Source organism: Asterias rubens, chromosome 1 (assembly GCF_902459465.1).
Source record: "Asterias rubens chromosome 1, eAstRub1.3, whole genome shotgun sequence".
Classification (NCBI taxonomy): Eukaryota; Metazoa; Echinodermata; class Asteroidea; order Forcipulatida; family Asteriidae; genus Asterias; species Asterias rubens.
In genome coordinates, this window is record NC_047062.1 from 24,751,650 (window position 1) to 24,778,316 (window position 26,667).

General features: G+C 37.1%; 1 protein-coding gene across 1 annotated transcript in view; it reads left to right on the forward strand.

Annotated features, from left to right (window-relative positions):
• The first annotated feature begins 1,637 nt into the window (after positions 1–1,637).
• Positions 1,638–26,667, forward strand: part of LOC117297509 (mirror-image polydactyly gene 1 protein-like) — a 37,085-nt gene continuing 12,055 nt past the window's right edge. Inside the window, exons 1-9 of the mRNA XM_033780590.1 lie at positions 1,638–1,802; positions 4,447–4,619; positions 4,913–5,125; positions 5,776–6,090; positions 6,930–7,099; positions 7,942–8,047; positions 12,510–12,685; positions 13,340–13,510; positions 22,398–22,484. Coding sequence (XP_033636481.1) covers positions 1,666–1,802; positions 4,447–4,619; positions 4,913–5,125; positions 5,776–6,090; positions 6,930–7,099; positions 7,942–8,047; positions 12,510–12,685; positions 13,340–13,510; positions 22,398–22,484 — 1,548 coding nt within the window. The 5' untranslated portion in view covers positions 1,638–1,665. The remainder of the gene's footprint in view (positions 1,803–4,446; positions 4,620–4,912; positions 5,126–5,775; positions 6,091–6,929; positions 7,100–7,941; positions 8,048–12,509; positions 12,686–13,339; positions 13,511–22,397; positions 22,485–26,667) is intronic.

Sequence of the window (26,667 nt, forward strand, 5' to 3'; positions counted from 1 at the left end):
ACTTCCTCCTCTCGTTATGTTTGACTTGTTGTTATTTTCACCAATATTTTGTGAGTTTAAAGGGAAGGTACACGTTTGGTAATTACTCAAAACAAATATTAACTTAAAAACTGACTTGGTAACGAGCATTGGAGAGCTGTTGATAGTATAAAACATTGTGAGAAACAGCTCCCTCTGAAGTAACGTAGTTTTTGAGAAAGAGGTAGTTTCTCACTAAAATACTAAAAGACCCATAGCTATTGGTCTTTTATATCTGAAAGCACACAAACTCGTCCAACAAGGGTGTTTTTTCATTCATCATTTTCTCGCAACTTCGAATGACCAATTGAGCCAAAATGTTCACAGGCTTGTTATTTAATGGTAATGTTGGGATGCACCAAGTGAGAACTTTACTTTACTTTGTGGAGGTTACAGAATGTAAGAAAGTTTCTGAAGGGGACAAATGATTCGAAATATGGGTGTGGAACCAGTAGAACAAATAAATCGATTTTTTTATCGATTTTCTGTCAAGTGGAGGATTTTTCCTTATGTTTTACATGTGTGAAAACATAAATTTTACTTCATTATTTTGGATTATAAATCAATAATGTGCATGAATTTTACTTTAAAATCATTAACGTGTGAAATAAAAAATATATTTGAAACTACTTTCTGATGGAGTGGAGTATTTGAAACTACTTTCTGATGGAGTGAGATTAAAGTTGCATTGTTCTCTTGTGCCGATATTTGTATTACCCGGTGCATGCGTTTGTCACAAACTTGATACATCCCTTAAAAAAAGTTCCATCTATAGGCGAAATGTCTATAGAATATAATCCTTTAAGATTCCTGTAGAATTCCTATAGATTTTTCGTAACTTTTTTTATTCCTATAAGATTCTTATAGTTGTTTTTTTTGTGAGGGATGTATATAATTTAGATTTGGTTGCATATAGGCCAATAGAAAAACAGAGTTTTTATTACTTTATTAGATCAATACAAACCAACACTTTGGGTTGGGAAAACGTTTCTCTTAACAACTGAAACTTCAAAATGTCTCTGCATTCGAAATTTTATGATTTTCTAGAGCTATGGGGGCTCCATTTTTCTCGAATTCTAAAGGAATGTCTCGCTCAAGAGATATATAAATTTAAAAAAAAATAATTAAACAAAATAAACGGTGTACTATAATGCGAGGTGCTAAAATATATTGTTCATGAAGTTCAGTCCTTTAAAGAAAAACAAATGTACTGAAATTAAACAGCATTTCCCCCATCGTACCCCCCCCCCCCACACACTTTTGTTTTTGCTCTTTCAACGGAATAATACGCACAACAGTGTCACATTAAATATGCCAACCTGGGAAAAAAATTGATTGAATTACTCATGTTTTAATGTAGTACTTTACTTTCCTAACATTAAATGCACACTATACACCAGCCCCGCCTTTGCCCACAGTAACCTTATTGATTATTGAAGCTATTAATTTATTGGCTATCGAAAAATGGAAATCTGTTGTCAACTTCGTGTCCAAAATTTGCCAAACTCAATTTATTTGCTCGTCCCCATGTGTATAGCACGTGCAATACGTATACGCTTAAACAAATCACGCATGAGAAGGAGTGTGACGTTTTGGTAAATATGCAAGATGGCCGAAAAACAGCGTCGGTCGCCCCGTAGCGGTCAAATGAAGCAATTTAGTTCTCAAAGTTTGTACAATTATGGAGCGGACGACGACGCAGAAATGCTTGTAGAGGACATGCAATATGCAGTGAGTAAAACTAAAGGCAAAATTGGAACCTTACGTCAGGCATTATCAGAAAAGTAAGTACGAAACTGTATGCAAGTCAGTGGCTCTGGTTAATAATTAACCAAATAAAATCCCCACTTTGAAATTGTGTCAAAAAAATGTCGTCTGCCAAGTTGTGTGTACACAAACGCATAGGGGCTTTAGCATTAGCAGCTACCGGTCGTACCAACCGGTCGGGTCCTGATGTCTTTGGCTTTGCGGGAGATCGGTATTGAGTTCAAATAAACACAGAATACGTCATCATTGAAATAAGTGGGGAAAACGCAAATAAAAGTGTTTATTTTTATCATGTTAAAGTAAACAAATTGGGAAAAAAACATTAAAAAGTTAACTAACAAAATAAAAAACAATTTTTTTTTTTTTTTTATTCACTTTTTTCAGCTCTTACTCTCCCTTCCTTATTTCTGTGTTTTATCTTTTTATTTTTAATTAAGTAATCTTGCAGGTTTTTAATTTGTTTTCAATAAACATTAAAATTGCGACTGACTTTGATTTTGATGAAAATAATCATATTCATATGAATGGAATGGGTTATGTGTATCTTTTGGTTGCAAGTTGAGCAACTAATTTAGTGAGGATTGGATTAAATTTAGTGGAGTTCCATCAATCATCTGGGCCCAATTTCATGGCTCTGCTTACTTAGTTGCGATAATCGTAACCCTCCATCCTCCCGACGGTCGGAGACCGGAGGGTTACGACACAAGACTGATATTATCGGTGTAACTACCAGTTTTGACCAGTTTTTGCCAGACTCGTGATCAGATTCGTCCTTTTTTTCCACTTTCCAAAATCATGACAGACATTCTAAACACATGGAGTTGATCTTTATTGTATGACAACGTCATCTGGAACCCTTAAAACAACATCATGAAAATATTTGGCAGAAAAAACGACAAAAACTTACCAAAAGACTGACCGAATATATCCATAATCCATAGCCGGCCCAACTAGCTTGGCAACAACCAATCAGCGTGACCCAACCCAACATGCACGATGTTCATACAGTACATGTACATGTACATGCCTGCATGCTGCGCACTCGGTGCGGGGGATCGGTGCTTACACACACAGGCGGTGAGTTTGCAAGCTGGAATGGCCGATACGCATACGACAGCCATGGCTCGTCCAGATGCGTGTTTGGTTGGGTCACGCTGATTGGTACTTCTAGAAACTATAAAAGGCTCTCCCGTGAGCCATAGGGGTTTAATATTTTGGGCCTCCTTAATGCTGTACATTTTTCAATTTAGCATTGATAGGTGAAAGTTTTTACGACCGTTAGCCAGCAATAACTGAAGTTTCTTTTGTACTACACTACCTAAACTTTCCCCACATACTCAATATACATTCATAATGCTTGCATTTCCTTTTTGTTGAGTGAAATTAAAAAACATCGTCAAAAAATGCAATTTTCTGCTTGGTACTCACTGTTGTTTTTCTGCCGCATCGCACGTTTTTTGACTTCCCAATATGCTCAACGCTTTATAAATCGGGCACCAGCCTACTACATGTAGATCGATGAACTGCCGAGCCGCGGCCGAGTCGGACTAAACCATTCTGTGAAAGGGGTGTTACAAACCCGTGTGGCAGTTCGTGGGCGTGTCATCGAAGTTGCGAGATAATAATTAAAGAAAAAACACCCTTGTCACACAAAGTTATGTGCTCTCAGATGCTTGATTTTGAGACCTCAAATTCTAAACTTGAGGTCTCAAAATCAAATTCGTGGAAAATTACTTCTTTCTCGAAAACTACGTTGCTTCAGAGGGAGCCGTTTCAACCTCTCCCCATTACTCATTACCAAGTAAGGTTTTAATATTTATGCTAATAATTATTTTGAGTAATTACCAACAGTGTCCACTGCCTTTAAAAGAAAACTATTTTAAATTAAAAATAAAATTAATACGTCTCTATTCAGTAGAAAGACACAAGACAGCCAGCTTGCCTCAGGCCTGAGGTCCAGTGTGAATTTATCACTGACCTCAGGCCTGCAGTGCAGTGTAAATTTCAAGCCTTTCATTGGTAAGACTGCAAAATCACAAAAGTCTGAAGTGCTATTTTGAGAAATGAATGAAACAACTTCTTTTTAATCTCACACAACCAAAATCTGATAAATGAAAACAGTGACGCCTTTGATGATGGAATTGAGCTATAAAACAAAAACATCAAAGAATTGTGTATGTGGGGTCGCACAAAGTAAGGATACTGGTCTTTGACACACAATGTCTGAAGTACAGCAGCTCACTCACTGAACTGTTTATAGTACAGAACACACTGTGTATGCATAAATAGTATGTTTGTACCTGCAAACAACTGGTAGTATTAATCTCCAGTTCTGAAAGATCTGCATTATTCATTCCAAGAAGCATTGGGGTGACCGCAAATTTTCTGTCGGACTATTAGGATCTAAAACGGTCTTCCTTTCATGTTCATGTTCAACATTAAGCTACAACACATAAGGCTCAAATCTCACCTGCTGCTGTCTGGCGCAACGACTGTTGGAAGTTGGAATGGTGCCTTGCATGGGTATAAGCGTTGATTAATTTATTTATAAGTACTTTTACCTTCTCCCACAAACTTGTATTCGCCCAGAAGTAAAACACAAAGTTTCAAACAAGATAGAGTGCTGATTTGTTTTTGACTTGACAATTTTGTTCTTCATAGGAACCAAGTCATCAGAAGAGAGAGAGCTCTGCGGAGGGCAGCAGAACGCCGTGAACTTGATAAATCCACAGACGGTTCATTTGTTGACATCTATGCTGGGTCCAGTCCATCTGTAAATGAAGAGTTAAAAGATTGGTTATCTCCTTCTAAGCAACGAGATCGTTTACTCAGAGGTAGAATATGATTTATAAAAGAATTTGGCATTTAGAAAGATTTACATGAAGAATTATTAGCAGAAAAAAAGTTAAAATGGCCTTTGACGTTTCGACCCTAGCAGAGCCGTTCTCAAAGGCTAAAGACTTTCTAAAAGGCTTCTGCTATCATCGAAAAATGAAGCCATTAAATATTTTTTGCATTTATACCATCTAGGTTCTTTTGGTTGGTAAGTTGATTGCAATAGCAAATTCTATTTTCTCAAGAACTATTAGCGTTATAACTTCATGTTTGTGTCTGATGATATCATTAGGTGGTAAACCTCATCCAAAAGAAAAAGAGCTGCAGAAATTGAAGGAGGCCCTAGAACAATCTCCAAAGGCAGGCAGGGGTGTTGACCAGCCAGACGGTGTAGGAGAGACAGATAGTCTACTGAGCTCGGAGGAGGAAGGTATGAGGTCAGAGGAGGGCGAAGAGGTTCAGGGGAGACAAGAGAGAAGACCCAAGAAGCCAAGGAAGACTAGAGGTAAATCAATCAATGGTCAATAATGGTTGGCTGAAAAGTTTACACTTTGTTCCTTTTGTTTGTTGTTTGTTTGTTTGTTTGTTTGTTTGTTTTAATGATCTTCCCATTAAGGGAACTCGGCAAACTACCACAAGGGGATACAAACACCAAGCATACAAACATTGGTTTAACGTCTATGATTATGAATTGCACAAATTAGTAACTAGACGACAATATTTGTTCTAGTCATTGTGAAATCAGCGGTTAGCTACATGTACATGTAGGGGATTCGAACCCACAACCTTGTGTTTGCAAGTCCTGCAGTCTAACCACTTGACCACGGTGACCTTAAAGGCAGGGTATACTTTCGGTAATTGTCAAAGACTGTTATCTTCTATTGGTGTATCCTCACATTTTTGGCTCAATGAGACATCTAATAGAATAGTGTGCTTTGACATGCCTGAGAAAGGCTTCATTCCTAAAGACTTTCTGTTAATCAAATTTGGGGGTAAAAAAATACCTCCTCCATAAAAACTACTCTTAAGAAACTGTTTGAATTATAACTCACAACAGGGCCCATACTTTAACAGAACATGCAACTTGAGATGATTATAATTGTGTAACTTAAGAAAATTAATATTATTGCATTTTGTTCTTCTTTTTGAATCCAGCTCGTGATGATTACAGCCTTGGCACCCATCCCAACTGGAACCCTAACTTCACCATGCCACCAGCAGGCGGTCCTTGGTACCCACCAGGAGTAATGTACCCATCCCCAGTCAACCCATGGGTTAGTCCGCACCGTGTGCACCCAGATCCTCAGGGTCCATGGCTCAGTATGGGGCCAAGCTATGGACAGTATGCCCACAGCGAGCCTAATCTCTCAGCAGGTCCACCTCCTGTCAGGAGACACAGTGATGTGGGGCAGGCATTCTCAAATGTAGCACAGAGTCCAGAAGAGAAAAACTTGTCAACAGAAAGAACAGGTAATACATATACATGTAAAACTACTGTTGTTTTTAATATTTCATGTATGCAGTTCATAAGAGTTTGTTCTCTTTATTCAACCTCATTATTTAAATTTCAAGCATAAAAACATATAATACAAATAATTGCATTCTTTCCTTAAAGACACTGGACACTATTGGTAATCATGGTTATTGCCAAAGACCAGTCTTCTCACTTGGTGTATCTCAACATACATGCATAAAATAACAAAACTGTGAACATTTGAGCTCGATTGAACACGAAGTTGTGTGCTTTCAGATGCTTTATTTCGAGACCTTTAATTCTAAACGTCTCGAAATCAAATTCGTGGAAAATTACTTCTTTCTCAAAAACTGCGTCACTTCAGAGGGCGCCATTTCTCACAATGTTTTGTACTATCAACCTCTCCCCATTACTTGTTACCAAGTGAGGTTTTATGCTGATAATTATTTTGAGTAATTACCAAATGTGTCCACTGCATTTAACCTTACTTATCATTTAAAATGTACCCAGTTTGTAACTTAAACTTGGGTGTGATCTCCGGTGTCACAGCAGTTAACATCTCAACATTTTGATCAGTATGCTCAGAATATTTTCTGGACAAAATGTAGCAAACATTGTGCTCCCGCAATTTTTCCTTGGAGTTGTTGTTATACTTGTCTTACTCAGTTTATCTTCCCCCTTTATAGGCAGGCTTGTTCATACTTCAATCAATATTCAATGAGATACAACAGCTCACCTCTTTTACATCTTTGTACTTTAAGCCATAGTCCAAGAAATTTCTCCAGAGTTCTTCTCATAACAATGATTTGTGTTTTGTTGTTATTGTATGATACAGTTGCTTCACAAGCATCCCCCTCTAGTGCAGTGGAACAGCTTGTAGCACAGAGTACCAGCACACCTGTTCGTATTGTAGTTGAGAGGGGCACCAATGCTAGGACTGACTTTGAAGAAGGGGTGCCGATACTGTTATCAGAGCTTGGCTCAACTAGAGATGTCAACAAAGAAGTAAGCCATTTGCTTAGCAAATTATCATTTGCTTATGAATTTGTTTACTTTCAAGATAAATGTTTTGCAAACTTGTTTATCAAGTTTGCACCAAACACACTAAAAATTGTTCCTTTTAAGTTTGACTGACCTAAATAGCCTAACTGTATTGAATGAGTATTGCACAATGCACAGCCAAACCAACCCTGCTTATTATTTGGGAGTCTTATGAGGGTTTGAGGTATTGACATCGTATGCTGTTTCCGATGAAAAAATATAATTTTTGATATAATATTTTGCGGAGGGGGAGTCTTCGCATTGACGTGGTATTATTTATGATGCGCATCATACAGGAAGGCAATAAACTATTTTGTTGTGTTGGCCATGCATGCCAAAGTCTCTCAAGGGAAAAACGCAAGGGTACAAACAATGCATTCAGGGATAGTAACTCCTCAGGACAAATCTATACATGTTATGACATGGATGTATGTGACCAAAACATAAAAAGAAAAAACATATATGTGCATGATACTTACAAATACATTTATATTTGATGTATCTTTTAAAGTATCTTTTAATCTTGCCTAATTATTGTCTTTCTGTTTAAAACATATATTTATTTTTCATGGAGGAACACCATTTAGTTATCTCTGGTCATTTTCAGGAGAATGCTGCAAAGGATCTAACATGGTGTCTCTACAAACCTCACATATATATATTTATCCATTTACTTTTACATCAAAAGTGCCATATATATAAATAATGATGATATAGACTTTAAATACTTATAATACAATTTCAAAATGTTAATCTAAATCTAACAAACACAAATAAACACTTTTGTTCTTTTTGTATTTTTACAGTTGCAGGAGCGCTTGCTAGATACAGAGCAAGAGATTGACTCATTGAGGCTGACTCAGAGTCTAACTGAAGCAACTCTTGAAGCAAGGATTGCAGCCAGAGCAGCAGGTAGGATAAACGTTGCTGTAGGTCGAGTCCCTTAAAGGATCTATGTACTTTTTCCTAAAACAAAACACAATGTCCACAGATTTACATTAAACTTACACAGTTTGACGATAGTGATAGTAGAAAGCTTCCCTTGAAGTTTTCTTTACTGAGGTGCTGTAGTTTTTGAGAAATGAGTAAAACAAATAATTTCCGTCTCAGTTTTAGCATGTAAAAACGTATTAACCAGTTATGCTATGTTTATGTTATAATATCATAACTGGTTAATGGGTTTTTACATACTAAAATAATTTTCGTCTCAGTGAGACAACAATTATTTTGTGAATTGTCTTACTCATTTCTCAAAAACTACAGAACCTTAGTAAGTAATATTTGAAGGGAAGCTTTCCACTCTCATTATCTTTAAACCCTGTAAGTTTAATGTAAATCTGTAGACATTTTGAAAAAGTACCCAAATCCTTTGACATTAAACATGCTTTTTTGTTTTTGGAAGTTGACAAGAATTAATATGTGGATCCCAAAGTAAATCTCAAACTGAAACTGCATTTTACAGAGGGCTCTTGATTCTTATCCAGTCAAGAAATTTAAGCCAGGGGATTTTAGGATGAACTTTCACTTTATATTGTTTGCAATTTTAGTTTGCTTTCTTAGTATTTATTTGTTAGCACAAAACAAAATGGTTAACTGTTAACGTGTGTTTTCATTCAGCATGTTCAGTGCATGAATCTATTTATGTGTTTATATGTTGTGTGCTTTTAACAGTGTTTAACATTCTTCTCTCCTTAGTAACTGCATAAAATGTTGCTAGTATTTGTTCGTTGATGTATCTGGAAAATGTATGAATTTGTTGTTGACTTTGAAATGATTTTTCCGCAGATTGTACTAATTCCTTCTCAATTAATGATCTGAAATATAGTGATTGGACAACATTTTTATTGTCGATTGATTGATTGTTGATCTATTTATTGATGGCTTGCTTGCTTTCTATTTTCTTATATTCAATTCAATTCAATTCAATTCAATTCAATTCAATTCAATTCAATTCAATTTATTTGTCCCACCATGTAGGAAACTCTGTATGAATACATGCAATACAGAAAGAAAAATAAATAACACACAATCATAAATAAACTACTGGAAATATAATTAATCAGAAAACTACATTACTAATAAACCACAAATATCTTGATTGATTGATTATAACCCACATTTATCTCTCTTTGGCAGGAATTGTTTCTGTATTATTTACAGTTATTGGTGCTCAATTCTGATTAGTGATATCACATATTGAGTAGACTTGCATATATCACATGTCCCCACCCTTCTCCCTTCCTCCATTTGAATGCACTTAAGCAGGATAAGCAATGGTTACTTGGCATTACATTTTGACAAGACAGACTGACATTTGAGACGTTACCCAACAATAATCAAAATGGATTTATGATGATTGCTTTATTGTATGTGTACATGTATGCTACACCAATGTTTTTCTTTGTCCTGGATTATAAACCTTGTACTGTTTTTTCTTGAATATCCTTTCAATCTACATTATGATTGCTTGAGAGGGTTGCTTTATATCACTATTTATACTTTTTTTTAAGAAAAAGTAAATCACAACAGCAACTGTTGTGATTTATGATTTTATTGTTTTACTTTCAGACCAACCGAAAAAACCTTGTGAAAACCTTTATTTGATTAGAATTTCCTTCAATATTTTATAACATGATTATAAATCTTGCACATTATACCTTGGATTTTTCCTTGATGTGACTGATTTTTGAAATATGTATCTTGCATTTTTTCTTGGACATGACTAATTTTGAAACATGCATCTTGCATTTCTTATGAATGTGAATGATTTTGAAACATGTATCTTGCATTTCTCTTGAATGTGACTCATTTTCAAATACGTATCTTCATTTCTCCTTGATGTGACTGATTTTCAAATATAGATCTTGCATTTCTTCTTGATGTGACTGATTTTGAAACATGCATCTTGCAATTCTCTTGAATGTGACTGATTTTGAAACATGTATCATGCATTTCTCTTTAATGTGACTGATTTTAATACATTCATCTTGCATTTCTCCTGAATGTGACTGATTTTCAAACATGTAACTTACATCTTTGATGTGACCGATGGCGATAATGAAACATGTATCTTGCATCTCGGTGATGTGACTGATTTTGAAACATGTATCTTGCATTTCTCTTGAATGTGACTGATTTTAAAACATATCTTGCATTTATTTTGGATGGACTGATATTTGAAACATGTATCTTGCATTTCTCTTTGATATGACTGATTTTGAAACATGTATGTATCTTGCATTTCTCTTGAAAGTGGCTGATTCATTTCTTCTGGACAAGACTGATTTTGAAACATGCATCTTTCATTTCTCTTAGATGTAACTGATATTTGAAACACGTATTTTCTATCTTGTATTTCTCTTGAATGTGACTGATTTTGAAACCAGTATTTTGCATTTCTCTTCAATGTGACTGATTATAAAAACATGTATCTTGCATTTCTCTTGAATGTGACTGATTTTGAAACCAGTATCTTGCATTTCTCTTGAATGTGACTGATTTTGAAACCAGTATCTTGCATTTTTCTTCAATTTATAAAAACATGCATCTTGCATTTCTCTTCAATGTGACTGATTTTGAAACCAGTATCTTGCATTTTTCTTCAATTTATAAAAACATGAATCTTGCATTTCTCTTCAATGTGACTGATTTTGAAACCAGTATCTTGCATTTTTCTTCAATTTATAAAAACATGTATCTTGCATTTCTCTTGAATGTGACTGATTATAAAAACATGTATCTTGCATTTCTCTTCAATGTGACTGATTTTGAAACCAGTATCTTGCATTTCTCTTCAATGTGACTGATTATAAAAACATGTATCTTGCATTTCTCTTGAATGTGACTGATTTTGAAACCAGTATCTTGCATTTCTCTTGAATGTGACTGATTTTGAAACCAGTATCTTGCATTTCTCTTGAATGTGACTGATTTGAAACCAGTATCTTGCATTTCTCTTGAATGTGACTGATTTTGAAACCAGTATCTTGCATTTCTCTTGAATGTGACTGATTTTGAAACCAGTATCTTGCATTTCTCTTGAATGTGACTGATTTTGAAACCAGTATCTTGCATTTCTCTTGAATGTGACTGATTTTGAAACCAGTATCTTGCATTTCTCTTGAATGTGACTGATTTTGAAACCAGTATCTTGCATTTCTCTTCAATGTGACTGATTATAAAAACATGTATCTTGCATTTCTCTTGAATGTGACTGATTTTGAAACCAGTATCTTGCATTTCTCTTGAATGTGACTGATTATAAAAACATGTTTCTTGCATTTCTCTGGAATGTGACTGATTTCAAAAACATGTACTTGCATTTCTTTTGAATGTGACTGATTATAAAACATGTAATGTACAATGGATCTTGCATTTCTTTTGAATGTGACTGATTTTGAAACATGTATGTATCTTGCATCTCTTGAATGTGACTAATTTTCAAACATGTATGCCTATTTTGCATATCTCTTGGACATGACTTGTATTCTGTTGTGTCTTGCATGCCCATTTGATTCTTGCATTGGTAATGATTGACTGGTGCAAAAAACATACAATATCTCATAGCTACATTCCATTATTTATAATTTCTCTTTTTTGCTCATTTCTCTTATAATTCTTTTACTGTGCATTTCCCTAAATTTATCTTGTGTTTTCATATTATTTACAATGATTTGGATGCATTTACTTATTTTGATGTTCTGATCTGTATTGTATTTGTCATTTTCTGAATACTTTGCCATGCATTTTCCACTTCTTCTTCCTCGTGTTTTTCATGTACCATTGAGCATTGTGTATAAATTTTGTTCTTAATCATTGGATTTTATTATTGTTATTATTTTTAAATGTTTGATTTTCGTACCATAATTACAGTACATATTTGCTAAAAAATGTTTTCTTGATTGAACTGGGCAAGCTTTTAGTATGTTCTTAACTCCAATAAGATTTTTCTAACATATTACATAAACCGCACAGTATTTTTCAAAAGTAATTATTAGGCAGTTAGTTAAAATACATATTTTAAGTACAGTTCTAGGTAGGCCTATGGCTCGTGGGGACCAGCGGCGCTCCGTCCCCCACGAGCGTTACACTCGTGGGAGAGGTGGCTCGTGGGGGCCAAATTAAGAAATTAAACCATGTCTAGGTAGGTTGTAGTTTATTTACTTTATTTGTACGCCTTACTTTTTCTTATGTGGTTTGTGTCATTCCCCTAATGAGTAGAAATGTGCTTTAGGCTTTATGTTTCTTCTCACAGGGTGTTTAAAAAGTGTATCCATTTTTGATACAGTCAATTCTTGGACCACATAAGGAAAAGAAGGGTATTCCTACTAAGCAGATGCTAACATTCCCATTGTTTTCTTCATTCCCGATTCAGCTGTAGTAGAGGAGATCTACGCTGCGCAAAAGGATCGTGATGAAGCCATCATGGCTAGGCTGCGATTGGCTAATGAAGAGCGTGACGAGTCGATGACCAGGCTGCGCAGGATGGAGAACAAAGATGATTTTGATTCTGGTACAGATGTAGATGATGAGTTCGGTACTTCAGAAATGGTATGAGAAATCACCAAGTACAGATTTCGAAACCCTTTATTGTTAATCCTAAAGCCACGGTCTCATCAGACCCGCCTTGATGTAGTATACGCGGCACGCAACCTCTTATTTTATTATACCCAGCACAGAACAAAAATGCATTTTCTATTTGGACCGGACGCAGGTAGAATTTGCCCACAAGGAAAAAATTGTCATGTAAGATAATTGACTGCCCGATGTCTGTGTTACGCCTACACGGGACGGATGAGACTTGGGCTAAAACTAATTCCACCCTTTTAAAGTGCAATTTTGTTAAATGTTTTGTTTGACTCTTTTAGACTTCACTAGTAAATTGATTTTCCTTTATAAAGTGATCCACTAAGTGATCCTCTAAGCAAAAGTAGTAGTCCCGGCCTATTTCCTACCTCCCGGGTAGTATTCCAAAACACATGTATACTCTGAGGCAATAGAATAAATAGCAAGACAAGTTTTCAAACTGTCATGAACAAATCTAAACAGCAAAGTAGTTTTACTGCCAACTTTAATTATACATTCAATAAAACTACTGGAGAAAATAGTGTCACATTAAGTTAGCCTGGTTTGATATTGTTATTTAGCCTAAGTTCAGCACCTATTTTTTCTTATTCTGTTTTGATTGTTTGTATTAATACACAGAGCATGAATGATCTTCTTGCGAGGCTGAGCATGGCAGATACTGGTCCGGAGATCTCTAAGTATGGTCAATCTATCTTGGGTCAGATCAGTAAAGTCAAGTCCAGCAAGGGTCGTATCGTAGCTGAGGAAATGAGGGCTATCATACAGGAGAGAGATGCTGCTCAGGCTAAGGTGAGTTCATATGGAGAATTTTAAGTATTCTGCTTTGCATCAGGGCCATATGATGGCTGTATCTATAGAAGTCTATCTTGCATAGACTGATAGTCTGCATCCCACCACCCTTGAGAAAGAAAAATTGCATCATGTTCTCTCAGATGCAGGTCCATCATGTTTGTTGTACCTTTCTTGGTATCATATCTACATGTACATCCCACTTCCCTTGATGGTGAAAGCTCGCGTGTTCTCTAAAGAAAATTGCATCATGTTCTCTCAGATGCAGGTCCATCATGTTTGTTGTACCTTTCTTGGTATCATATCTACATGTACATCCCGCTTCCCTTGATAGTGAAAGCTCGCGTCTTCTCTAAAGAAAATTGCATCATGTTCTCTCTGATGCAGGTCCATCATGTTTGTCTTAGGTTGGTGTTTGTTGGTATTACACTGCCTCCAACCTCCCTGATGAGTTTCCTTATGGACTGCCTCTGTCTTCTCTGTTTCTAAGAGAGAAAGTCATCTAGAATTCTTTAAAGCAGGTCCATCATGTCAGTAATGGCCTTTAGACACTTCATGGTATCAGATCTGCACCCCCACTTCCCTTGACAGATTGATAGGGAATGCTGATGTCTTTTAATAAAAAAAAACTGCACCCTCTACTCTCTGATGCAGGTCATTTGTGCTTGTCCTAGGTTGGCAATTCTTGTTATCATTATATGCCTCCCACCTCCCTGATAAGGTTACTAGGACTGCTTTGCTCTTCTCTAATTCTAGGAAAAATGCATCAAAAAGTCTCTGAAGCACGTTAACAAAGTTTGGTTCATGGTGTCATATCTGCACCCCACTTCCCTTGATAGGGAATGCTGATGTCTTTATCAAGTTTATAAAGAAAAACTGCATCCTCTTCTCTCTGATGCAGGTCATTCGTGCTTGTCTTGGTTTGGCAGCAGCAGGTTCATAAAGTCTTGTTCAAGGTGTCATACATGTATTTGCACCCCACTTCCCTTGACAGGGAATGCTGACGTCTTCTCTATGTAGAAAAGTGAATTATGTCCTCTCTGATACAGGTCTATCATGTCTGTCTTTGGCCTTGGGTGCTACATGGTATCGTCTGCCTCCCACTTCCCTGATAAGATTTTGTAGGGACTGTTTCCATCTTCTTTAATTCTAGGAGACAACTGCACTCCCGGGTCGAGGTTAAGGTGTTTTAAGGCAGTGGACACTATTGGTAATTACTCAAAATAATTATTATCATAAAACGTTACTTGGTAACAAGTAATGGGGAGAGGTCGATAGTATAAAACATTGTGAGAAGCGGCTCCCACGAAGTGACATAGTTTTCGAGAAAGAAGTAATTTTCCACGAATTTGATTTTGAGACCTCAGATTTAGAATTTGAGGTCACGAAATCAAGCATCTGAAAGCACACAAAATCAAGCATCTGAAAGCACACAACTTCGTGTGACCAGGGTGTTTTTTCTTTCATTATTATCTCGCAACTTCGACCACCAATTGAGCTAAAGTTTTCACAGATTTATTATTTTATGCATATGTTGAGATACCAAGTGAGAAGACTGGGCTTTGACAATTACCAATAGTGTCCACTGTCTTTAAGGGAGAAGGAATGCACTCACTTCTTTTGATAGCGCCCTCTTTTGAACCAACTCCTCCAGTTCATTTTAACTTCCCATACAGGGACAGATTTTCCTCTGACACTGTCCAAGTGTTTACACTCTGTGAGTTGCCATCAGTTCTAAGTAAATTAATATTAAATATTATTTAAAAACAATTTAAAAGCAATTCTTAACACCCATCAAAAATTGCTGGCAAAAAGTGAAACGTTTGAAAGCAAACAAGTACACTTTATTTTTGTTCAATAATCTCTGAAAACCAGTAATATCTGGAGAAGTATTTCTCCTGAAATTTCCTTCATGTTGATGCATAGCGCCCTCTACTGTTTAATTTTAGAGAATGTCATTTTTGTAGATTGGGTTGACAATGGCTGTATGGATTGCTGTTACTTATTAACTTGCCTCATAATAAGAGAGGGTTGCCTGTATTTGTCCAATCAATAAACTGGGAAAGAATTACAATTACTGGCACCAATATCCAGAGTTTTTGGGTGAATATTCGGACAAGTAATCATGTATTTGGTGTTTGCTTTTAACTTGGGATATTTGGGAATAACATGAAAACTGGTCCATCTGGTTGAACCCACGAATACCGGCATATTTATTATTTTTCGGGTGAATCACAGATAGGAATGAAAATAATGTTATTGCTAAGGTTTGTCTGTGCCTGTTGTTGAAATAGAAATTCTCTTTTCACACAAGGGCATGTTGAGTTGTGTTGCGGAGAGATATGAACACTCATTGAACAGGCCTGTGTACTTTCATAAGGCAGATGATATTCATACAAGGTTCATACAAATGTATCACTCTCTGCAGGATTTCTCTAAAGTGTATTAAAAATAAAGAGTGAAGAAAGACCAGTTTATCTTATAAGCATAAATCAGCAACGTGTCGACAAAAACCAGCCTATAACACTAATTGCTTCAACTACTCTCACCAAAAAAATACGTGTCTTCAGAGGGAGCCGTTTCTCAAAATGTTTAATACTATCAACCGCTCTCCATTGCTTGTTACCAAGTAAGTTTTTCTGCTAACAATTACTTTGAGTAATTACTGGTAGTGTCCAGTGCCTTTAAGGCACATTGTAAAATCCTCCAAACTTTCTTAAGTTCTGGTCACCACATATTTTATTTAAGCCATTCCCTCCATATGCCTCTCTTTAAACAAATTTATGTTATGAATAAAATAACAACATACTGCGAGCATAAAGTTTTGCAATTTGCACAGAGCAAACAGGGGCTGTATGCATCTGTGTTAAATTGTTACTAAATACATGCATGATTTATTAGCGTAGAGAATTATGTGTTGAAATTTCACCATGAATCTTTCATCACTGTGTACTGTTAAAGTTCATGATCTGGTTTCACAGGATGAGCTGAATTATTAATGAGGGTGATTATTGCAAGTACAGATATTTGACAGAAATATTTCATTGTGAAGATTTAGGGCTTTCTAAATTCTATGACAAAGGATGACTATTGGTTTAGTATACAGAACACTATGTTATAACAACTCACTTTCAATAATTTATTGCATTTTTTGTTGGAACAGCTGGTCTTCCAAACATCATATCGCGGGGCCAAAATGTTCTCTCCATTTTAAAAAAAAAAGTAATTTTACAACAAAATTCTCTGCCAATAAAAATTGTGCATACTTGTGTTTTATGTACATCAAGACTATTTTTGAAATCGAGGTTGTTTGTGATCAAAAAGAAAATAACAGTTTAAGAAGAAAAAGATGAAAATGCATCAGATGTACGAAAGAAGCTCTCGAGATTACAAGTTTGGTAGTCTATTGAGAGAAAAAAATCTGCATTAAACATTTTAATCTAGATCAGAGTTGGATTGCACAAATAATAATGGCTTCTTACAAAGCGAAGTGATGCTCTCCAACATTCAGTACTTTTCCTGTGAGGTATGTAGACCTACATTTTTGAAGTATGGTGTACGAGGTCTTTTTCTTAACACAGCACTATATGTAATGGGTTACAAGGTGCTGTGGCGCAATACGTAGTCAATCAAACCAGGAACACCTACTCCTTAACACAGCACTATATGTAATGGGTTACAAGGTGCTGTGGCGCAATACGTAGCCAATCAAACCAGGAACACCTACTCCTTAACACAGCACTATATGTAATGGGTTACAAGGTGCTGTGGCGCAATACGTAGCCAATCAAACCAGGAACACCTACTACTTAACACACCCTATATGTAATGGGTTACAAGGTGCTGTGGCGCAATACGTAGCCAATCAAACCAGGAACACCTACTCCTTAACACAGCACTATATGTAATGGGTTACAAGGTGCTGTGGCGCAATACGTAGCCAATCAAACCAGGAACACCTACTCCTTAACACAGCACTATATGTAATGGGTTACAAGGTGCTGTGGCGCAATACGTAGCCAATCAATCCAGGAACACCATGGGAAATCCCTTCTCTTTAGGATAAGTGGACTGGGTTCTTTTATGTGCATTACACAACACACAGCACCTACGGCTCTATGCCCCCCCCCCCCCATCCAAAGGATAAATCATCATGGTTAAATATCTTGCTTAAGGACAAGTGTCACGTATCACGACCGGGATTTAAACCCACACTCTGCTGATCAAAAACACCAGAGCTTGAGTCTAGTGCTCTTATACATTTGCCATCAAACTGATGATTTTACCTTAATAAATGATGTTAACATGGTTAAAGGCAGTGGACACTATTGGTAATTACTCAAAAGAAATATATCATAAAACCTTACTTGATTAGGAGTAATGGGGAGAGGTTGATAGTATTAAACATTGTGAGAAACGGCTCTCTCTGAACTGACGTAGTTTTCGAGAAAGAAGTAATTTTCCACAAATTTGATTTTGAGACCTCAAGTTTAGAATTTGAGGTTTCGAAATCAAGCATCAGAAAGCATACAACTTCGTGTGACAAGGGTATTTTTTCTTTCATTATTATCTCGCAACTTTGACGACCGATTGAGCTAAAATTTTCACTGGTTTGTTATTTTACGCATATGTTGAGATACACCAACTGTGAAGACTAGTCTTTGAGGATTACCAATAGTGTCCACTGTCTTTAATCAAGGGATGTCGCAAAACAAATAACGCGGAAAACAAATTCTGTCAAAGTATGGAGAAATGGTAATTTTGAGGACAAACGCAGTGTCAACTCTAGTGCCTGGTGTTCACAACTTAAACCCTAAAATGAATTTTTAATGCTTTGTGAAATTGAGACCGGTTCATTGCTTGTTTTCATAAGGGATTGACATTATTTTGTCCACAGTGTCTAAAATAAAGGCTAGAGTCTTTACTGCTGTTGAATTGACAACTTCTCAATCTTTAAATTATACTAGCGTGCGCACAACTGCATTATTTGTTTATAAATAATCATGAGGCCCTCTGCAATCAGAGTTTATCTAAATTTGCAAAGGCGCTCTTGTAAATTTGCTGCGAGTAATTCCACATAATGAATGTTGATAATTCCTGCTTCTGTTTGCCCATTCCCAACAGTTGGGCCACGGGTAGTATATATATGTACGTCACCGCAACCCCACAGTATCTTCAGTAAATTTGCCAAGTCAAGCTGCTTAAAACATTGACATCCAATAAGTGTTCAACCAATGTAAATGGTGAAAGATCAAATTTACTCTTTGTCTGTCTGAAGTTTCAGCAAATGTATGGCTGTAATGACACACAGACAAATTGCTGTCTATGTATTCTGGTCAAGTAACTCTATGGTAAATATGATAGTGGTATTTATCACAGATTTACATGCGTTGAATGTACTGGCGGAGGTTATAAATCATATCTTGATCCACAATGTACACATGGCTTTGACATCTGTAGCTGTAGTTACTGGTGGATCAGATTTTATATAAATTCATCTTCTGTGATCGTTCCTTCTCACCTTCAGTCTAACAGAGACTTCCTGGGTGATGTTTAGTTCAAATAATATTTGTTGATTCCCTTCAAACAGGTCGCATCAATCAAACTCTGTTTATTTTGTTGAACTTGACGAAAAGATGAGAATTAATTGCCTTGTGGTAAAAGAGTGATCCTGTCTTTATGAATCGCCCCTTTGTAAATATTACTGGTCTTGTTCTGAGCACTGTGTTGATCCTGAAAGTAATTCGTCGCTGACCCAATGTAACAGTTCTTCCTTTATAAAGGTGGACCTCATCTCAGATACTAAACAAGACATAAGAAAAATCACCTTTTCCGTTTTGAGCACTGTCAAAGCTTTGTATGTAGGAGAGATCCAACTCAGAACAAGGTTGCTTTGATCACTGCCCTACCCAACCACCATTAAGCATATTTCTTCAGCTTATTATCAGCAGATAACTGATCTTGTCATCAGCAGACTGCTGATCCTTTTATCAGCAGATTGCTGATTCTGTCAACAACAGATTACTGATCCTGTCATCAGTTGATTGCTGATCCTTTCATCAACAGATTGCTGATTCTGTCATTAACAGATTACTGATCCTGTCATCAGTTGATTGCTGATCCTTTCATCAACAGATTGCTGATTCTGTCAACAACAGATTACTGATCCTGTCATCAGTTGATTGCTGATCCTTTCATCAACAGATTGCTGATTCTGTCATTAACAGAATGCTGATCCTGTCATCAGTTGATTGCTGATCCTTTCACCAACAGATTGCTGATTCTGTCATCAACAGTTTACTGATCCTGTCATCAGTTGATTGCTGATCCTTTCATCAACAGATTGCTGATTCTGTCAATAACCGAATGCTGATCCTGTCATCAGTTGATTGCTGATCCTTTCATCAACAAGTTGCTGATCCTGTCATCAGTTGATTGCTGATCCTTTCATCAACATAGGGCCACTGATTTTCCGTTTCAGAAAAGTGCAAATTCCGTTTGGCAAAAACGTGAATTCCGTTTCAGGCACAAAAAATTCCGTTTCATGTTTTTTTAATTAGATAAAAGGTTGTTTAATACCCAGGGACACACTTATAAAAATCAATTTGAGATAAGTTGCACTGTTGACTTCGTAAAATGTTCATTTGACCTGACAAATTTCAAAAAAATACTTTTTTTTATAATTGTGGATTATTTTGTATACTGCTGTTCTAAAAAGGTTGCACTGTGACTGCAGTATCAATGCACATGATGTGATAGACTTGATTCCAAGTCTAAAACTGCAGTTGATTCTCTGCATCAGCCACATTGTAGGCTAATGACAGGAGTGTATCCACAAGAGGGCGCTGTTTCAGCATGACCAAAGACTTGGGAACAAGTCTATGGACGTGACCATTCTCCATCCACAAACAAAATGTCAGCCATTTTGTTTTCGCTTTGGCGACAGAATGTTGACAGTTTACGGTTTTATTTTAGACCTTTCCGAGATAAAAAAACATTGTATGTGTTCTTATAGATCATAGGTAAGCTAGTTTGTGTATTATTGTTGGTAAAAGAGAGGGAGAAAATGCAATTTGGGTGAACAAAAAATGTTTAAAACGTGCCGCGAATAATGCCCTTCGCTTAACCATGTTAACAACGTGTGTACATCATGTGTGTAAACATTGAGGATGGTGTGAAGTAGAACAGAATGATCCACGGTTACGATCTCGTACTTTTTAATGGTCTGATTTCTGATGCCTTTTTAGTTTAACAAAAAGAATCTTAATAAAGAATGCAATTTCAATAGTTTTGGCGTCAAGAAAAAAAAAAAAAAAAAAAAAAATCAAATTTTCTGAAATCCCGTTTTCCGTTTCAAAGGGCGGATTCCGCGAATTCCGTCCGTTTTCCGCGATCGCGGAAAATCAGTGGCCCTATCAACAGATTGCTGATTCTGTCATCAACAGATTGCTGATACTGTCATCAGCAGATTACTGATCCTGTCATCACTTGATCTTCTCATCAGCTGATTGCTGAATCTGTCTTCATCAGAATGCTGATTCTGTCACCAACAAATTGCTGATCCTGTCATCAGCAGATTTACTAATCATGTCATCAACAGAATGCTGGTCATGGCATCAGCTGATTGCAAATTAGTGTTGTCACTATGTTTGTTGTGCAATCAGCACATGTCAGATTTAGGTACCATGTACCAGGTACCAGGTACCATGTACATGTCACTGTCAGTCGTTGTTGATTCTGGCAAAAATGAATTATTGATCAAGTTTCCACAAATGACTTTGAATCTTGATAAAAACAAATTCTGATTTTTTTTCTTGCTCTTCTTGTCAATGACAAACTATGTATCTTATCGTTATATTCAGGCTGTACATTTATTTAACACATCATAATTTTTATAATTTTAAATACTTTTAAAAGGGAATAAAAAAGATCCATGCTCAGTATGTTTACCCGATATATTTATGTGCTTGTAAGTTTTTATAATATGTTTTGACCCCAGACTTAACTTAAATTATTCCATTAATATTGAACAGACATGATGCATGTTAGTTAAATACAGGAATACAAACATGTTACCCTTTTGTGTGACATGAAATTGGATCTCTGGATCTTTGTTTAGTAATCGATAGTAGTCACTGTTAAAATATTGGTATGTCCTGTATGAAAATCTACAGCAGGCCTGATACTTCACGGAGGCAACGGAGGCGATTGCCTCCATGTCCCCTGGTCGTTGCCTTGGTGCCCTTGAAATACTCCAGTACAAATTTGCAATTTCATCATAGCGTGCCCTTTACCAAGAAAAAAATGCCTTGGTGCCCTTACCCTTTCAAAAACTAAGCATACAGCCCTGCTGCAGTCAACACATACATAATGTATTTCTAACATGTGTAGACATGCCAGCAATGTGTTTTTCTTCAGAGGAATAGTTTGCTGTAATACCAGGAAGCACATGCCACCATTGAACATATATGGCGCCCTCTTGTGGTCACTAATCGCCAAGCTTCCTTCCACTCTTGATTGTTTCATAATTGAACTACATCCCCCCCCCCCCTCTTTTTCTAGCCACAGATTCCCCACATCTGTGTCTTCCATGGCAAACATTAGAGTGGTACCTGATACCCAGACCCAGGCTGTCATTCATCATGCTTCATTGTCCCACACCAATGCAGATGGCACACTACGCAAATATTTGTACAATTTTCGCCAACTGCCCGTACCATTAAAACCCTATTGGAAGCAGGCCGTGCTGGCAGTTTTAACAGTAATTACCAGCAGAAAGAAAAAATAATTAAAAAGGATGCCCTTTAGTGATGGCTTCTCGCTTGTTCTTGTTCTGTTGTAAATTACTTCTCAAATTGTTTTGTTGTATTTTCTTTTCTTATAACAGTGTAAAAAGCTAGAAAGGGAGATCATTGAGTTAAGACGGACAACCGGGGGCCTGGCTGCACGGAACAATAACGAACAAAGCCTACGGGTAATTATTATTCCTCTTCTTTCATCATATTTCTGCGGCTGTTTGCTGCCCTTCCGCTTCTTTTTATTCTCAACCTAAAGAGGTAAAATACCCCTGGCAAATCAACTGCTGGGAAACAAAACATCCCAACGACCCAAACTCAAAGAGTTGGCCGAGGAATAAAGAAAACCTCAGGACCTTCTTCCAAACCAGACAGGAAGTCACATACAAACACAGAGAAGGTACAACAATAAGGTTTGGAGAAATGTTTACCCTGGTTTGGAAGAGGCAAGACACAGCATCCCATATTCTAACATATCTCTGTCTACCATCAAAACCACTACAAGTTCCCTTATATCGAAAAGTCATTGGTTAAACAAAGAAGTCATTGTAAAAATCCATGACAGTCATAGTGGGAACAATTTCTGTAGGATTTGAGGCTTTGCATGGTAGAGGCTTATATTTGCTAAATTCTTACGGGTACACCATGTAAACATAATTTCTATTTTGAGAGGATGTAACTTTGAAAAGAGCCTTTTTCATAACCACCAGCAGTTCCAAAACAGATTAATATATTATTGTACTCGTAAGAATTTAGTATGAGGACAAAATGTATTTTCAGTACATGTTTTATTATGAGTTTTTCATGATGTTTTACCTGTGCTTATAACTGAATGGTGATCTATTTTGTTTATTATAATCAAATTACACTTTATTGGGTGTGAAGTTCTAACAAACATTTAAATAGGTGTCGGATAAACCCACAATTTTTTGTTTTTCTACCCTGCGGTTGCTGGATTAAGCTACATTGTACTGTAGAGGTGTAGAAGAAATATTAGAAAGTCAACCTTTGAAATCTTCAAGATTTGATTTGGTCCATCTGATATGTGAATCTGCCCTGCCCTGCCGTCTGACACAAAAAAAACAGGGAAAACACAAACCCTTTTTCCCCAATGTTTTCTCCAAAATGTGACCCCTGGTTTGATGGAAATGTCATGGCTTGTTTGTTTTAATCTGTTGGATGAGAACTAGTGGATAGGAATGAATGTGTATGATGTAGGTTTACATCTACCTTGAAAAATATCTGTGACGTTTGAAGGTTGAAGGGGATTGTTGAAGGCATATACAAATTTACAGTTGCAAGGATATTCTCTTGTGTTTCAAAACAAGTATTCTAGTACATATTTTCCTGACCTTTCTCATTTGACAAAGTTGTCAAATCTTTGTCAGGAACAATGGTGGTAAATTTTGACTGTCAATATCGTTGTTAGTATTAGAACATGAGTCACACAGACCAACAAAATTGCCTCGTTTGCTGGCACAGTGTAGAGCGGCTGCGAAGCTTTGAGCTGCATGGGCTATTCAATATTTGTTGGGTATCCACAATCCAAGTAGTGTTCATCCATGTTTACCCTCGCGCCAAACCTCTGTGCCTTGCTATTTGCCAGGTCACCAAAAGCCAGTGTCGAACAAGGTGTTTTTCCCATTGATGCTGAAAAAGTCTTCTTTTTCTCCCCTTATTTGGTAGAAGCATTGCTTGTATGCATGGTGACCCCTTGACACCAACACTAATGCCATGGAATCTGTCCTAGGTCATTGAAACAGGCACGCACGATAATACCTGTGCAAAGTTTTGTTTGGGTTTAAAGATAAGCCAGCCACGTTCCGCCAAATTTGTTTTGTCGGTAAATAGGGTCCAGGTATTTTTTTTATTATTTTCTCTTTCATTATTTTTCCACCCTTTATTTGCGAAAAAAGGAAACGAGAAGAAGTTCGGGTTGCAAGATCGGGTTGCCGAGCATATTTGAACACCCACCTGACTTCAATTTGGAATGATGGATCGTTTTATTTGATGGTCAAAATGCAAGGCTTTTTGGAGGGGGCTGTTTGCCGATATTCCTCTTCATAACTTGACCTTGATCACTGGAATCTGCCCTGGCAAACTTTGCCGCTAATCATTAACTCAAGCAAAGCTTAAGGCTGGTGTTTGGTTTATCGGAATGGCAGATTTGGAGTATGCGGGGTTGTGTTGTGGGGGACCCAGAGTAGTAACAATGCAGATTAGTTGCTAAGATTATAGAAAGGGTGGGGGGGGGGGCTCGAGGCGGACAGATATTGAGATATCATTGGGTTCATGGCATTTATGTGGGATGTCAAGTGGCAACCCGTCATGCTTTCAATCACATACTGACGTCATTATCCCCCCAGTGTTGAATTCATCCCCTACTCACCATTCCCATTCTCAACCCCCTCTTGAGAATTGGCCAAAATGCTTACAGACAATAGCCGCAGTGCCTTCGACATTTTTTCCCCTTGTATTCACTACAAGCCACCACACCCTCAAGAGAAAAAAAAAAATTGACAGTTGTCATGTCAGCTCGACCTGGCTTTTGTGGTGATTTCTTGAGCAGTTTGGTTGCCTGTCTCTCCCTCGTTTTTTTTTTTTTCATTCCCCCTGCTCTATGCGCTGGTTGCCCCTCATGCGTCTAAGGGTGTGCCTTATCATTCCGTGCAATGTTTGCTGTAACCCAGGTGATGGCGTAGATTTCCTGACACCTGTGTTTACCTACGTGATTTGATATGAAACGAGCATTAGCATACGGGCACAACACAACACACCCCCCCCCCTTCATCCTTAAGCTCTTCTCTCTCTAATGGTCACACTGAATGGCACAAAGCTAACAACCTGATGGGATTACATTTTCATATTAATGCTTGGTCAAGATATGTTTAGTGTAGAACAGATTAACCCCAGTCGTAAGCCACTCCTGTGGACATCAGGGTATTACACCTATATTTTTTTGTTTTTACCAGGGCAGTGTCATTCTTTCATGGGGGATTTTCAAACCCCTTCCCCCACAGCCCCCAAAACACGGCAACACTGGTGGTCCAATTACTAAGCATGCAGATCCCAAGTCAAACATTGAGTGTGGTCAAGTGTATGCTAGCTTCCTCCCATTCTCAGAAGATGAATGCGTTTGGCTACAGCTGCCTTTAAGAGACACACGCATGTAATATTTGACACATGAAGTCCAATTTGTAATTTTAATTTCCTGTGGAAAGTCTCCGTTTCTGCAGCTGTACAATGTGCGATGGCAACTTAAAATAAATGCCCCCCCCCCCCTTCCTTTCAAAAAAATATACAAAATAAATATTAGTTAGGACCAACAAATTGGACGATGGCTCAACATTTTGAAAGTTTACTGTACATTTTTTACTCTAAAGAATTTGTATGCACAGATAGTTTTCTTCATTAAATTACTTTTCAAAGCTTTTTTAATAAACCCAAACGTTTTGACAGATATTCTTTGTAGGAAATTTTTATTGCATTCTTTTATGTGAAAAGTAATACCAAGTTTACATTTTTTATTTTTTTATTTTGAGTTTTGCCGTGGTACACAGAGCATTAGGTGGCATGAGTTTGTCATTTTTATAGACTGCATATAATACATACTTATACTCATGTACTGTTTGTTCACAAGTTCACTATTCATCAAGAAACTTTTGTATAAATTTCAACTTGTTGGTTAAGCATCCCCATCCACAATACATGTAATTATTTCTTCAAAGTTTATTTCCAAAACGATTAGTGTGAGATATGAATGTAAAGATGGAATGTTTGTTGAACCAAGGGCAATTCTAGTCAGGTTGCCACAGGTCATGTCCGCTTTCAAAACGTCAAGTCACTCACTCTTTCCTATATTCCCTCTTTATACCCCTCGTGGAAAGAAAATAATAGCAAGGAGCAGGGATAGTGTGGTGGAGACCTTACTGAAAAGATTGCCCCAGCAGTTTTTCCCCCATAGGCTGTTGTCTCACCAAATGTTACTTGCTGGGTCTCTTTTGTCCCTAGTCATAATTGACAAATCACTCATGAAAGGGGAACAAATGGCTTGAAGCCAGAGGCTTTTGTCCCCAACACAACCCCACTCATACGCCATGGTTTCCTTATACATTTTACAGTGGTCCGTTTGGCCGCCATTGTGAAGAAATGTCAGTCTCTTTTTTCTTCCTGTATCATTTCTCTAACTTGCCACTTCATTCCAGTCATACTCTGATTTCACAGTAAGCAGTTGACAACCATATTTTTCTTGAGGATATTTTGATGGAGCTTGGAGCAATTTGATTTCTGCGGGGTCGTGGGATAACTCTTGGAGGCAAACGGGTGTTTAGTTGCTGGTACAGAAAGGATATTTTTGTTTTG